Raw genomic sequence first — 16188 nt, 5'->3', positions numbered from 1 at the left:
AGTCCAATGCATCCCAAATAAAGGGAGCCATAAAGAATAATCCATAAACCTGAGGATAGATCCAAATCCCTAGAAAAGAAGTCCAGGAATCCATAGACCTGTATACCGTACCTCTTACCACATATTCCGTGCTAACCACACCCCTTGGAGTAGGGGTGGACTTTATCCATAAAAGCATCATATCCATGAGATATCCAAAGATTTCTTCTCTATAAACTCGGACAGATTCGTTCATAGAAATTGCTTGTGAAGCCCAATATCTATATAAATCTCGTCCAAGAAAGAAATCTCCATAGATATAATCCATTGCAATAAAGGGAGCCATAAACAATGTTTCCCTGAAACCATCTCAAGGCAAACAACACCACCTTTCTCCTTGCATGGCTATACAAGGGTTAGTGAACATCAAAAACACTTCATAGTAAAAGCACTAACTTTGCAAACTCAAAGTATACTTAGCTTTTCTTTGCCAGGTTGGTCATGAAGCCAAAAGAAATATCTCGTCACCATATCCTTAAGATACTTAAGATATCCTAAGATATATCTCCATATAGCTTGCCTGTAAGCTTGATAATATAATCCACAATATCCATATGGAAAGAGTGCTAAACGTGTGCACATAAAGCCAACTCCACACTTCCAAGATAAAATTTTGTGAATTCATAAATCCTTAGATCAACAAGCTGTCTACTGCTCATGCTCTTGCTTCATAAGCTATGAAGCGGCTGGTAACAGCAATGTTGGTAAGTGTGGTCCCCACTTGAGACCTTTTTTCTTCCTTATTGATAGAAGGAAGCCTCCGCTTCCAAGAAAGCCTATGCTCTGATACCAATGTAACTCGCGGCGGTGCCCGGGGGACTAGGGCCTTTGACACACTTGTTGATACCATCAATGCATATTAAAACATTTAAACATGGCCACAGCCTTAACACATATCCATCATCACTTTGCATAAAACATAAAAGCTGGACAAAACATCCACAAATGCTGAAAATGGAGCTTGCACGTGTGACACCGCATATACAGGCCGGAATGGGCCACCCCCCCCCCCCCCCCTTGGAGTATTTTATTACCCAAGGAGAATAATATCATGTACAAGCTTTGAGGGCCTTACTCTCCCCACGGGAGATTCCGGATTATCCATATACAAATGCCATAACACAACCCAACACGAGGCAACTGAGCCAAAACATAGGCTGTAGAATGCCGAGCCAACAATATAATCCATATACCTCTATGTGGGTACTCATTCTTCCCCAAAAACCACGGGTCTTCATGCAATAGAGCTGGTACAGCAAGTACAACTTTCCACTGGTACAGTGATTGGTACAGTAGGTACAGTGGCTGGTACAGTCGATACGGTGGTTAGTACAGCCGATACGATGGTTGGTACAACAGGTACAAATGTTGGTACAACATGTACAGTGACTAGTATAGCAGGTACAATGGTTGGTACCTCAAGTACAGAAGTTGGTATAGTCAGTACAATGGGTGGTACAGCAAGTACAACAAGTACAAGGCCAGTACAATGGCTAGTACAACATGTACAAAGGTTGGTACAATAAGTATAATGGCTAGAAATCATAATAAATGATTAAATACCCTTGCCTTCAGTACAGTCGTCGGTATTCTTCATGGGCAGCCTTCAAGATAAAGAGAAAGAGAGTAGCCATCATTAGGGCAACCTGTAACGGTGGTAGAGGCTAGTGTGCAGCAAGAGAGCCTCTATTAATGAAGAGAGAGGGCTCCAATTTATAGATTTGGGCCTCCCATGAGCTAAAATGGCAAGAGAAGGCTACAATGACAAGTGGAGAGCCACAGAATAGCTGAGTGACAAGTGTGAGGCCACTTGTCTCACTTTGATCCATTTTGTTTTACTGCCTTTGCTTCCGCCCATCTAGAAAGGTAATCAACTGCAGTTAAGATGTAACACTTCCCTCGGCTGGTAATAGGAGATGGGTCCTTCCATAAACTTTATCTCTAAAAATATCCCAACTGGTAGACATTCTGTCAAAGGACTTTGCCAACTCTTGGTATCTGCTCAATTCCAGATGTAATGACGTGAACAGAATTTCCATCGGAGTCGACGGGCCAAAAATAGTAACTCCTAAATTTTAGGAGTGTGGTCTTTTGTATTCTAGGATAATCCCCCATTCCCAAAGCTTGTATTTTCCAAATATTTAGACATCCTGGAGTCCACGAGACCCCTTTAATACTGGGAAATGTCTAGGCTGGTGACATTCGAGGTGCAGTCTCTTTTCCGAGAAGCTCAGTGTGGGCTTTAGCTATATGTAACACATTGCCATTGTCGCGTCAGGATCACCAACAAGGGGGAAGGAGGTGAAGAGAGAGGTTGAGGCTATGTCGGAGGCCCTGTGGAGAACCTTCGTCCCCTTCTCACATGAAGGTAAATAGAGGAAACACATTGTTTTCCTCCCCATCCACATGTACATCTTGGAGGTGAAGATGAAAAACACGCTCCTTGGATTGACAGGTAGTGCTTTGGAGCCCAACGAGGACAGTAGGACACACGTACATCATTGGAGGTGAAGACAAAAAGCACGCTCCTTGAATTGATAAGTAGTGCTTTGGAGCCCAACGAGGACAGTTGGAGGGACAACGTGCCATGATTTCTTCAACAAAGATGGAGGTGAAGAAGGGGAAGGCACAGAGGTCTGTGCGACTAGCGAGATGGCAGAGGAGACATGGGCATGGTATTGGTCTATGTAAGAGGTTGCCGTGGACCACCATGAAGTAACAGAGGGTGAAGAAGATGATGATGGAGATGAGAATGTATCCAAGGTAGTCAACCTCGAACAAATAAAATTCAAACTTCTTCTCATTGACGTGCTTTCTAGCAACTTCAGGACTTTCTCCACATCAATGTCATGCTGCTCAGCGGTAGCTGAAAATACTAGTATGTCGTCCAAAAAAATAAACACACACTTTCCTACTAAGTCCCTGAACACACGCATCATCATGCGGTTAAATGTGGCAGGGGCATTCATCAAGCCAAAAAAGCATGACCACAAATTCATAATGGACCCGTTCCGTATGGAAGGTTGTCTTGGGGATGTCCCCCTTAACAATCCTCACCTGCTGGTACCCACTCTTCAAGTCCAGTTTCGAGAGCACCTTGGTCCCATTCAGCTTCTTGAGGATATAATCTATTCAAGGCATTGGGAACTTACTCTTGATAGTCAGCTTATTGAGTGCACGATAATCAACACGCAATCGAGAAGACCGTCCTTCTTGACAAACAGGACCAGTGCTGCAAATGGCGACACATTGGACGTATGAAGCCACATTGCAACAATTCCAGGAGTTGGCAGTCCAACTCCGATTCCATTACCTTGGATAGGCGGTATGGAAACTTGCTCGGGGGATCGAGCATGGGAGGAGGTTTATTCTGTGGTCCTCCAATCTAGACAGGTGGGATTTGGGAAGGGAATTTGTCCCAAAGAAAAATCTTCTGAAACTTGTCATGGAGAACCTGGTACTTCTCTGAAGCACTAGCCCCTATCTGGGCAGTTTGGATGTAAATCATCGCACACTGTGCACCTTTCCTGATTTCTCGTTTAGCCTGTAAATGACTTACGAGCGAAAAGTTTGGGATTCCTGGCTCACACTTAATGGTCACTGGGACCTTGGACACATTTCGACTAATCTCGAAAGTGTGCCTATCTCAATCGATATTTGGCTAGAACTTGTGAAACCACTGAATTTCCAAAATTATGTCTACTCCTACAAGAGAGACAACCATAAAGTCACGCACAAACTCTATGCCCTGAATGACTAACTTAGCACTCTGAGCTTCAAACTTAATGCTCGTCGTCATGTCTGTGCTAACTCCCTCAACCTTCTTGTCCACCAAAGTCGAGACGAAACGGGCTCGTCGAGCGGCCTGCTCCGTGACCACATCCTCTGTGCTGCCGCTGTCAAACAAGACGACTCCTCTTTGGCCACCTATGTAGCCAAAGGTCTTGAGCAATTCATTGCGTTCATACTCCTCGTCATGGGCGCCCTTCTACTTATCTTCAAGCTCCTGACTAACAATTGCACCAACCGAAGGACTGGGATCCGGAGACATAGGAACAACCACCCGCGGGGGTTTGTGTGGGAGCGAGGCTCACCACGAAAGCCGTGGAGACTGAGGTGGTTGTCTGTGGCGTGGTAGTCTTCTTAGGGCACTCTCTAGAAGTGTGTCCTTTTGTATGACAAAAGAAGCACCTACCCTCCTTGTACTGCGTTGTCTCCTCAGCACTCAATTTACCATCGGTCTTGCCTGCCTGAGCTTTCTAGTATGGAGTAAGCTTGGGCGCATTGGTCGAGTTCTTGGAGCCAGAGACTCCCGTGCTTTGTCCTCCTGGGAAAGATCATGTCTAGTTCTAGCCTTTCACCCCCGCAACAGTTGCCTTGGGAGTGGCAGGCTAGGAAGTCTTGGGCTTTCCGCCATTATGATTCATTTCAACACTCTACGCAAGCGAGAGTACGTCTTTGAAGGTGACTAGCCTAAACATACGCACCTCCCACTGGATTTGCGTGTCACAAGGCCATAAAAGAACTGCCCTTTTCCAACTACAAACATAAGTTTGAAATTTTATTGGCAAATTAAAGGACTGGTTGCGCGTTTTGACGCGCTCGCCTAAAGTTGTCTTCGAGTCGCTCAAGGTAATGGGACAGTAGAAACCGCCGCTTAAGGTCGAGGACAAACTCATCCCAAACACAAGCCGCCATACCTAATCTGATGTGAGCATGAGCCCGTTGGGTCCACCAAGGAATGGCCTCACCTTCCAAGTACCAACTAGCCAAGATCACTCTGTCAATATCACTTTTTCTAATTGCGGCAAAATAAGCTTCAAACTAATGCAACTAGGAATAAAGAGTTGTGGGGTCGAGTTTACCATTATACTTAAGTTTATTTTCTCAAGAAAATGACTTGAGGAAGCCATTGGTGTCATTCTTGCATCCAAAGCCGCAAGGTATCTTTCGTGTTCCACGTGTCGCCAAGCGTCGTCTTGTGCAGCAACACGGGCTACTACCACACAATCTTCCATCTGTCGTCAAATCTCCATTGCTCGCATCTGCAACTCGAGCATCGAACTCAGATGCAATCGTACCTCTTCAAAAGGATCATGTAGTAGAGGATCTGGAATCTGGGAAACAGAAGGAGAGGGAGGAGGAGACAGAAAAAGAGAACCTTGAGAACGAGTGCACTCTTCCAGGGCCAAGATCTCCACCTTCTGCTCTTCCAATTTGGTACCCTGTTCTGCGATTGCTTGCATCATCTGCTGGAACATCTCCTGTACACTCATGCCTGCCACCCTCGAAGGACTGCCTAGTGCACTTTGGTCCCAAGGTGATGGTTCTCTCTCGTCGTCATGGCTCGCCATAGCAAAAAAATGCACTTCCTTTCGGAGCGCAATTTGACCATCCACTATGCGTGTGGGAGACTTCCGAAGGCTTCTAGAAGCTGAAAACCAACCGTCCTTCAAGGGACAAGAGTCACACCGAAAGGGGTGGTCCACCGGAGTCTAGAAACCAACCACACAAGTGAGAAAAAAAAATTCTTTCTTTTTTTTAATTTTTCTAGCTAAATCTTCACACTTGAAGGAAGCTTTGATACCAATGTAACATGCAGAAGCTTTGTGGTCAAATCGGTAATTTCAATGCTCAGAATTCAACAAATCTTTCACGACGAATATAACGCACAAAACTGAAGTAGATGTGCAAAAGAGAGAGAGAGAGAGAGAGAGAGAGAGAGGGAGGGAGAAGAGGACACAGTATCGGGTCCCAAATACCCTCTGTAGGGCCCCACCACGAATGGTCTATTTGTTTTATTAGAATGATGTAAATTAGAAAATAAAGACAGAATCTTGACCTGCACTTTTCACCTTGATTGAAGCTTTTCCCTTGGCTGTCCTGGCCCTTGGAATGCAGCAATCCCTTGTGAATTATGAGATAGCAAACATGAATATTGGTTGGGCTTTAAATACCCTTAAATAGCATTAAATGCTAATAAAACTCATCACCACACCTTGTCATGGCTGGCCACCCCAAGCATACCTGCTGGTTGCTGGGCAGCCTCTGGGCTGGCTGTTTGGGCTGTCCCACAGCTGGCCGATAGGCTCTCCAAGGCCTAGGCGGGTCGGCTGATTGTCCAGAGGCCATAGGACTAGCCGACATCCCCTCCAGCCCAAGCCAAGGCTGGTGGGCACAGCCTGGGGCCCTCCTGGCCCCTTGGGGGTGGTTCTACACCTCCCCCATGCACACGATAAGAGCTCTAGGCTCTGCCCTATGGGCTGTGCCCCTTCTCTACATGCTTCTAGAGATGTCCGGCACCCGATCGCCCACCAGATACTCAGATTAATCCTGAGAATTAGCCTGCACATGTCTTGCACATGATATATATATTTATATGTAAAATCCAGATAAATTTTCAAACTAGTGGCCTTCTTTTGCAACCCTATTTTCAAAGCGGCCTTCTCTGGAGGGTTTGAAGGGCTTTGATGCCCTTTGAAGGCTTCAAATTTCAGGATTGCCTCTGATGGCCGATAAGTAATTTCTTATTTTAGTAAAGGATATGTAATTAAGATTTTTTTCCTAATGAATAAATATATATTTCTATCGGAAAAAAGAGAGGTGATGTAACTAGCATACCTTATCCCAATAAGTACTTTCTGCTCTTGTTCCACACGCAGACAGAGACAGTATGTAACTAGTGAGCTCTTTTTAGTTGGCCTCAAGGAAATCCAATACCTGCTCAGCAATCCTAAAAGCCACTATACCTATCATTTCTAACCACATTGCTCTCAACCATAGCTCTTTGTGTGTTTCTATACTGATTGCTTTCCAAGCTCATGCTCTTGCTTTAGCATGAGAAGACTGCTGGCATTACTTTTCTGCTTGAACCATAAGCATCAGCAGTCTTGCAGAATGATGATGAGCCTCATCAATTTCCAAGCCTATGAAGGTTGCTACAAATGTGATATTCTCTACTCCGACTGTTATGTCTGTTTGCAAACATTTCTGCAGTTTTTTTGCAGTGATCTTGCCATTTGAATTGGGTGTATACTGCATAGCATTTCTGTCAACCTATGGACTCGGCTCTTTGGAAGCCAAGAACCAGGCATCTCTCGCTGTTGAGGAGCTCCTTTTCTCTCATGTGTGGCATGCGGGCCACACATGAGTTGATGGTTGCTCTGATGCATCAACTACATGTTTAAGATGATGGAGAAGAGAGAAAGTGAAGGTTGACCAACACATAGAAAGGTTCTGCAAGCCTGCATTTTTCTCTGTTTTGAACATGGGATTGTAAGGGACAGAGGTACTGGGAAGCCATTCATCCCCTTGGATAAAATTTGAAACAGTAAAAAGCATGGCCACAGAGGGAGCGATTTGTTCCGACCACTTGACTCTACCAATGGCATGAGCTCCTAAACCTGAGCTGTTGTATTCACCATAGAAAAGTGTATCAAGAGCAAAAGCTCCACTCCATGGACGCCACCCTTCTGGACTGATCAATCTCTCCATCAAACAATTCATGTAGATTGTTCTCGCGTACATCTTCCATGGGCGCCCTAGATAAACCTTGTATTTTTTGGGATTGGATTGAAAGCTTATCATAAACGCTTCTGTCCCATTGACAATGCAGTCCTCGAATACAAGACCTGTCACTTCAGCTGGATCTGTGCGCCCATGTGCTGTTACTACACTTGACGAGATCCTGCCAGGGCGGACTAAGATTTGGCAGTTTTGGAAAACACTAGCCGCATTTCCAAAGATAAAGTCCATGGTGCCTTCAATCCTGCAATTTCTGTAGAACTGGCGAAGAGAATGAACATATAGAGTGTCTTGGTGCCCCAGGAAGGAGCAGTTATAAAATGCAGAAAGATCGCTGTCCACTCTCAATGCAACCGCTTGATGCAATTCCGGATGTGCCGTGTTTTCAAAAGTCAAATCACAAGCTAAGAATCCATCCCCATCTACAGCTACACATCAAAAAGCACCCCAAAGCATGAACAATGGATCAGAAATACCACTGTAAAAGATGAAACATTACTCCAGCTTCTCATGCACATGTGTGCGCGCGTGCGTGCGTGCGCGTGTTTGTGTGTGTGTGTGTGTGTGTGAGAGAGAGAGAGAGAGAGAGAGAGAGAGAGAGAGAGAGTTACCCACGGTAGCAGTATCATAAGTAGTTACCCCTGGCATTTGTGCATTTCTATTGCCTGTGATGACCGTCTTGCTCATCCCATCTCCCACAAAAGCCAAGTAGGTTTTAGTGTAGGGAATCCTCACAGTCTCATTGTACACACCTTCTTTGATGTATATCACATACCTTTCACTTGCATTCTCTGGGGCACCATCCACAGCCGCCTGAATGCTTGTATAGTCCCCAAGCCCATCTTTTGAAACAGTTACTGCAGGACTTAAACTACCAACACCATCGGTGTGCCATACCCACTTATCTGCAAGTTGAAAATGTTGTGAGCCAGGTATACTACTTTTGGAAGGAGGGTTCCATGCGCTAGGGTTCGGACCATAGGTATCATAGGCATCCAACATACTGAGGCCGTTGCTAGTAAGGGTTATGGCAATGTTGACATGTTGCATTAAATGATTAACAGGATGGGCTGCATGACTAACATCACGGGTTGCACGACTCACAATATGAGTTGCATGACTGACATAATGGGACGGATGATTGGCATCATGGGTTGCTTGACTGGCATAAGAGGCTACATGACTGACATGATGGGTTGCTTGACTGAGATGATAGGTCCCATTCACATGGCCGAGGGCAGAGTAGCAATCATTCTCCCATGTGAGAGCAGCACTCATCCATGCTTCCATGTTCTTGATTTTAGTGAGGCCAGGCATTGCTTGGCATTTTCTGAGCATATGGCCAGCCCGGCGAAGAAGATACTCGCAATTGCGCACCGCAGTGGCAAGGTCTGGGTTCTGAGCAGGCATGAGGAGGAGGTTCTTGGATTGGGCATAGCATTGTTGCAAGCGTTGCTCAGCCAGCTGAATGGAAACCATTACTAGGCGGGTTGATGTTTTGGCTTGGAGCGCCAAACGGCTAAAGCTGAGAGAAGACTGGCAAGCCTGAGGGAAGCTTGCTGCATTACAAGCAAGGATGATCAAGTGGGTGGCATGCTTAACTGTGGAAGTGGGAAGGAGTAATGCAATGCACGTGATCAGTGTCATCAAAGAGATCAATAATGCCACTAACAAGGTTGAGAGTTTAAGGAAGCGGAAGCTTAAGCACCTGCTTATGAGAGACATGGGATCCCTCCTCTTGCCGTGCGTCCAAAACCCAAGCTGCATGCCTTCCACCACCGCACCCTCTCACAGCAATCCGACCCAAGGCTGGGCGCACGCCCTCATGATACTAAGCGAAGTGACCGTCTCAGAGCTCTTCACACGTCCAGCCAGTGGGCGAACGTGTGAAGACCCATGAGCTTGTCTGGGCTACTTGTGCATTTTCCATTGCTTTTTTTCAACCATAAACTAAGGTAACCTATTTATTGACATTTTCCATTGGATGCCTACAACCTTCGCAGCTTTTCTAGTGAGTCCCTTTGCTTGTATGCAATTATAGCCTTGCCTCTTTCTGGGGGGCACGTCACTCAAAAATATGTAAGATAACACGTGAGTTCAACAGAAGGGGTATTTTCATCTTGTAGAGTTACAGAAAATTTACATACGAAAAGGGATTTTTAATTGAAATGATAAAAATTTTGGTACTACATAAGGGATTCTATAAAAAGTGTTATAGAAGGAGCACTTTTTAATTTCAAAAATCCGTAAAGTAGGGGGTTTTTTTATACCCCTTGAATGCACATGCTACATAGGGGGTTAATAGAGTAACCCCCCCAAAAGCCTCTTTCAACCATAGATGTCTAACAGCTGCCCTACCTTTCCCATCAATAGGTACTCCAACACGTCAACTAGACAACCTAGCATGGCCTTTCCTACAAGAACATCCACAATAGATCCAATGCGCTTGACCATATCTCCTTCTTTAATGGTGGCCATATTGGATGGTTGGGTAACCACCTTCCTTGTTTTTTAACCATAAACTAGGTGACTCAATGCCTACTTATTAGCCTTGTATAGCGGTGCTTAAGCTGTCCAATTATCTAACAGCTCTTTCACAAATGTCAATCATCATCATCAAGTACTCAAACATGTAGGGATCCAATCAACTTAACTCTTTTGTAGGTGTCTGGCCAAATATGCATTCGCAACCATCACACGGATGAGACACAAATCCAAGGTGACACTCTAGTCATAGCCATGCTCAACAAAAAGTGTGACCGGCAACAAGAACCCCTCGATCATCATGTGACCATGAAAAAAAATGGGGCCTAGAGAGTTATTACAAAAAGTGATTCACTGACCACGTGGGGTTTACTTCAAATTGTTAAAAGAATTGATAAATGACAAAATAGATAAACTATGTTCATCCGTGTGGTTTATGAAGCCAAGAACAAACAAGCAAGTGTGGATGCTTGGAGATGGGCCAAGCCAGATAATGTTGTTTGGGGGGCTTCACCATCCATAAATGTTTGTGAAGCCACCCTAAAGAAGAGCTTATCATTTTTTTTAAATAACAATATTATGAAAATACATGGATTGTTTGTAGCATGTTATACTATTGAATGATAACATCGAAATACTCAAAGAAGGCAAAGAGAGAATTGGTCAAGTGAGCAAGTCAAAAAAGGGGGTGTGGGTGATGAATTCGTTATGTTTCCCCATCAATGCTACTGTCCTTGCACTACTCCCTATTCTTCTACATTTTCAGCATGGTGAACCTATTGTGTCACTCATGGTGGTGTTCATGAAAAGATGAATTTCCATAAAAGGCTTCTTCTCACCAGCACATCCCCTCTCAACCTCTAACAGTACCTCTAGTATTGCCGCTTGGTGGTCTACCACTACTTTCTATAGAAAACAATCCCATGCTCGTGTCTCTTTGGTCATCACACTAACTGCATAAACATTTGTGCCATCCCCTTCTTCTCACCTCCATCGACTTTGCTAAAGAAATCAAACATTTTGTCTCTCTTTTACCTTCCTCATTTTCATTTCCCTCCCCCCTTTCCACATTTCCTCTTTTTCCATTCTGCCCTCCCTTTTTCCTACTCCCAATTGAACTCTACTATAGCTTTTTCTTTTCTTCTTCTTTTGTTAGGAAACATTTATAAGTACGTTGATTTCTACTAACCTTCAAGTCTTTATGTCTGATCTTTTATTACACCTTATTGATTTTTATATCATTATTTGATTAGTAGATTCCAAGTTATTGATAATGTGTGCTATGTTGTAAGTTTAAGCTTTTTATTTTGAAGTTTTGGTGCTCATAAGTTTTTCAGAGTAACACTCTTTAGGTTTTTAATTAAGTCATACATTCAAGATATGAAGCAATGGTGTCCAAATCTATAATTTGGACGAATGCCCTTAATGGTCCAATGTAATATCTATGGCAATTCCCGCTTCAAGGGTGTGTGGTAGTAAGTTAGGATGAAGTCCCAAGTGATGTATTTCATGGATATATTATGAGAGAAGTCATTGTAATAGCATTAGGCCTCTTATGAGCCTAAAGTGCTTGGCTGGCCACAGTTTAAGTGAGTGTGAACCCTTATGGCCATGTATATAAGTGAATATCTCTTATAATACAAGAACTCTCCCATTGTGCAATAAGAGTCTTGCTCTTACTAATCTCTCTCTAATGCATACTAGTGAGTGTGTGTGAGTGATGTGAGGTGAGAGGAGGGACGAGTACACGTAGTGCAATGCGGCGGTGTGACAATTCGCGAGAGACACGGTGGAATTGCTTATCAAGGAGTTGTAGAGCTTGGAGACCTTAAGGGTTACAAGCTCGGCCATTGGAAAGATCCTCACAACAGTTGCGGTTCACTAGGTAATCTCTTGTTGAATTTGTTTTAAGGAGGGTTAGGGTGAGCCATAACATTTTTGGTGCAATTACAAGGAGTCATTCCTTGGCTTTTTCCATCATTTTTCTCTAATTAATCGTTGTTGCCAAGATCTCCACCTTCTGCTCTTCCAATTTGGTACCCTGTTCTGCGATTGCTTGCATCATCTGCTGGAACATCTCCTGTACACTCATGCCTGCCACCCTCGAAGGACTGCCTAGTGCACTTTGGTCCCAAGGTGATGGTTCTCTCTCGTCGTCATGGCTCGCCATAGCAAAAAAATGCACTTCCTTTCGGAGCGCAATTTGACCATCCACTATGCGTGTGGGAGACTTCTGAAGGCTTCTAGAAGTTGAAAACCAACCGTCCTTCAAGGGACAAGAGTCACACCGAAAGGGGTGGTCCACCGGAGTCTAGAAACCAACCACACAAGTGAGAAAAAAAAATTCTTTCTTTTTTTTAATTTTTCTAGCTAAATCTTCACACTTGAAGGAAGCTTTGATACCAATGTAACATGCAGAAGCTTTGTGGTCAAATCGGTAATTTCAATGCTCAGAATTCAACAAATCTTTCACGACGAATATAACGCACAAAACTGAAGTAGATGTGCAGAAAAGAGAGAGAGAGAGAGAGAGAGGGAGAGGGAGAAGAGGACACAGTATCGGGTCCCAAATACCCTCTGTAGGGCCCCACCACGAATGGTCTATTTGTTTTATTAGAATGATGTAAATTAGAAAATAAAGACAAAATCTTCACCTGCACTTTTCACCTTGATTGAAGCTTTTCCCTTGGCTGTCCTGGCCCTTGGAATGCAGCAATCCCTTGTGAATTATGAGATAGCAAACATGAATATTGGTTGGGCTTTAAATACCCTTAAATAGCATTAAATGCTAATAAAACTCATCACCACACCTTGTCATGGCTGGCCACCCCAAGCATACCTGCTGGTTGCTGGGCAGCCTCTGGGCTGGCTGTTTGGGCTGTCCCACAGCTGGCCGATAGGCTCTCCAAGGCCTAGGGCCCAGTCGGGTCGGCTGATTGTCCAGAGGCCATAGGACTGGCCGACATCCCCTCCAGCCCAAGCCAAGGCTGGTGGGCACAGCCTGGGGCCCTCCTGGCCCCTTGGGGGTGGTTCTACACCTCCCCCATGCACACAATAAGAGCTCTAGGCTCTGCCCTATGGGCTGTGCCCCTTCTCTACATGCTTCTAGAGATGTCCGGCACCCGATCGCCCACCAGATACTCAGATTAATCCTGAGAATTAGCCTGCACATGTCTTGCACATGATATATATATTTATATGTAAAATCCAGATAAATTTTCAAACTAGTGGCCTTCTTTTGCAACCCTATTTTCAAAGCGGCCTTCTCTGGAGGGTTTGAAGGGCTTTGATGCCCTTTGAAGGCTTCAAATTTCAGGATTGCCTCTGATGGCCGATAAGTAATTTCTTATTTTAGTAAAGGATATGTAATTAAGATTTTTTTCCTAATGAATAAATATATATTTCTATCGGAAAAAAGAGAGGTGATGTAACTAGCATACCTTATCCCAATAAGTACTTTCTGCTCTTGTTCCACACGCAGACAGAGACAGTATGTACTAGTGAGCTCTTTTTAGTTGGCCTCAAGGAAATCCAATACCTGCTCAGCAATCCTAAAAGCTACTATACCTATCATTTCTAACCACATTGCTCTCAACCATGTCTCTTTGTGTGTTTGTATACTGATTGCTTTCCAAGCTCATGCTCTTGCTTTAGCATGAGAAGACTGCTGGCATTACTTTTCTGCTTGAACCATAAGCATCAGCAGTCTTGCAGAATGATGATGAGCCTCATCAATTTCCAAGCCTATGAAGGTTGCTACAAATGTGATATTCTCTACTCCGACTGTTATGTCTGTTTGCAAACATTTCTGCAGTTTTTTTGCAGTGATCTTGCCATTTGAATTGGGTGTATACTGCATAGCATTTCTGTCCACCTATGGACTCGGCTCTTTGGAAGCCAAGAACCAGGCATCTCTCGCTGTTGAGGAGCTCCTTTTCTCTCATGTGTGGCATGCGGGCCACACATGAGTTGATGGTTGCTCTGATGCATCAACTACATGTTTAAGATGATGGAGAAGAGAGAAAGTGAAGGTTGACCAACACATAGAAAGGTTCTGCAAGCCTGCATTTTTCTGTTTAGAGGGGCAGGCCACATAGTTTTTTGAGAATGTACACAACACTTTCCTCCCATGAAGGGCTCAGAAGTCACAAACAACACTTTCATCAACCTCATGCGTTTATTTATCTTCTGGAGAGGTAATGTTGTGAGGTGGAAGAAAGTGTTGTGTAATATCCAAAACCGCACCAAGTGGCTGCCCCTCCAAACAGATCAATAGAGACTTGCAGAATTTCTGTATGATGCTCCTTATGTTGGTCAAGCTCTAGTCTCCTCTATCATCTATGGATGAACTTGCTGAGACCTCATCATGCTAATCATGAACATGAAGACCCAGACACATAGAGGCCGTATACTATTGCCATGAAACGCAACCCCACTCTCAATGCAACCGCTTGATGCAATTCCGGATGTGCCGTGTTTTCAAAAGTCAAATCACAAGCTAAGAATCCATCCCCATCTACAGCTACACATCAAAAAGCACCCCAAAGCATGAACAATGGATCAGAAATACCACTGTAAAAGATGAAACATTACTCCAGCTTCTCATGCACATGTGTGCGTGCAAACATGCATGCGTGCGCGTGCGTGCGCGTGCGCGCGCGCGCGCGCGCGCGTGTGTGTGTGTGTGTGTGTGTGAGAGAGAGAGAGAGAGAGAGAGTTACCCACGGTAGCAGTATCATAAGTAGTTACCCCTGGCATTTGTGCATTTCTATTGCCTGTGATGACCGTCTTGCTCATCCCATCTCCCACAAAAGCCAAGTAGGTTTTAGTGTAGGGAATCCTCACAGTCTCATTGTACACACCTTCTTTGATGTATATCACATACCTTTCACTTGCATTCTCTGGGGCACCATCCACAGCCGCCTGAATGCTTGTATAGTCCCCAAGCCCATCTTTTGAAACAGTTACTGCAGGACTTAAACTACCAACACCATCGGTGTGCCATACCCACTTATCTGCAAGTTGAAAATGTTGTGAGCCAGGTATACTACTTTTGGAAGGAGGGTTCCATGCGCTAGGGTTCGGACCATAGGTATCATAGGCATCCAACATACTGAGGCCGTTGCTAGTAAGGGTTATGGCAATGTTGACATGTTGCATTAAATGATTAACAGGATGGGTTGCATGACTAACATCACGGGTTGCACGACTCACAATATGAGTTGCATGACTGACATAATGGGACGGATGATTGGCATCATGGGTTGCTTGACTGGCATAAGAGGCTACATGACTGACATGATGGGTTGCTTGACTGAGATGATAGGTCCCATTCACATGGCCGAGGGCAGAGTAGCAATCATTCTCCCATGTGAGAGCAGCACTCATCCATGCTTCCATGTTCTTGATTTTAGTGAGGCCAGGCATTGCTTGGCATTTTCTGAGCATATGGCCAGCCCAGCGAAGAAGATACTCGCAATTGCGCACCGCAGTGGCAAGGTCTGGGTTCTGAGCAGGCATGAGGAGGAGGTTCTTGGATTGGGCATAGCATTGTTGCAAGCGCTGCTCAGCCAGCTGAATGGAAACCATTACTAGGCGGGTTGATGTTTTGGCTTGGAGGGCCAAACGGCTAAAGCTGAGAGAAGACTGGCAAGCCTGAGGGAAGCTTGCAGCATTACAAGCAAGGATGATCAAGTGGGTGGCATGCTTAACTGTGGAAGTGGGAAGGAGTAATGCAATGCACGTGATCAGTGTCATCAAAGAGATCACTAACAAGGTTGAGAGTTTAAGGAAGCGGAAGCTTAAGCACCTGCTTATGAGAGACATGGGATCCCTCCTCTTGCCGTGCGTCCAAAACCCTAGCTGCATGCCTTCCACCACCGCACCCTCTCACCCCAGTCATAGCCATGCTCAACAAAAAGTGTGACCGGCAACAAGAACCCCTCGATCATCATGTGACCATGAAAAAAAATGGGGCCTAGAGAGTTATTACAAAAAGTGATTCACTGACCACGTGGGGTTTACTTCAAATTGTTAAAAGAATTGATAAATGACAAAATAGATAAACTATGTTCATCCGTGTGGTTTATGAAGCCAAGAACAAACAAGCAAGTGTGGATGCTTGGAGATGGGCCATGCCAG

At 44.6% G+C, this 16188-nt stretch overlaps 2 protein-coding genes across 4 annotated transcripts; both read right to left on the bottom strand.

Moving 5' to 3' along the window:
- Positions 1-6861: 6861 nt before the first annotated feature.
- LOC147619229 (pectinesterase-like) lies at positions 6862-9583 on the bottom strand. Of its 3 annotated transcripts, none has more exons than XM_086772871.1 (3): positions 9272-9398; positions 8175-9122; positions 6866-7991 (listed from the first exon to the last, which is right to left on the bottom strand). In XM_086772871.1, the coding sequence occupies exons 2-3, from the start codon at positions 9040-9042 to the stop codon at positions 7162-7164; spliced, it is 1698 nt and encodes a 565-aa protein (XP_086628997.1). In that variant the 5' UTR covers positions 9043-9122; positions 9272-9398; the 3' UTR covers positions 6866-7161. The 3 variants fall into 3 exon arrangements, with proteins under 3 accessions (XP_086628995.1, XP_086628997.1, XP_086628996.1); XM_086772870.1 differs by having other exon boundaries at positions 6867-7991; positions 8175-9164; positions 9272-9423; XM_086772869.1 differs by having other exon boundaries at positions 6862-7991; positions 8175-9583.
- Positions 9584-14420: 4837 nt separating this feature from the next.
- LOC147619228 (putative pectinesterase/pectinesterase inhibitor 51) lies at positions 14421-15915 on the bottom strand. The gene is made up of 2 exons (XM_086773411.1): positions 14769-15915; positions 14421-14569 (listed from the first exon to the last, which is right to left on the bottom strand). Exons 1-2 carry the CDS (start codon positions 15913-15915, stop codon positions 14421-14423), a joined length of 1296 nt encoding a protein of 431 aa, XP_086629537.1.
- Between the last annotated feature and the right edge of the window lie 273 nt (positions 15916-16188).

Source organism: Cibotium barometz, chromosome 33, assembly GCF_041138505.1.
Source record: "Cibotium barometz isolate CiBa-2024 chromosome 33, ASM4113850v1, whole genome shotgun sequence".
NCBI lineage: Eukaryota > Viridiplantae > Streptophyta > Polypodiopsida > Cyatheales > Cibotiaceae > Cibotium > Cibotium barometz.
Note: the sequence above shows the minus strand (reverse complement) of the source record. Positions and strands in the feature narration are given on the sequence as shown.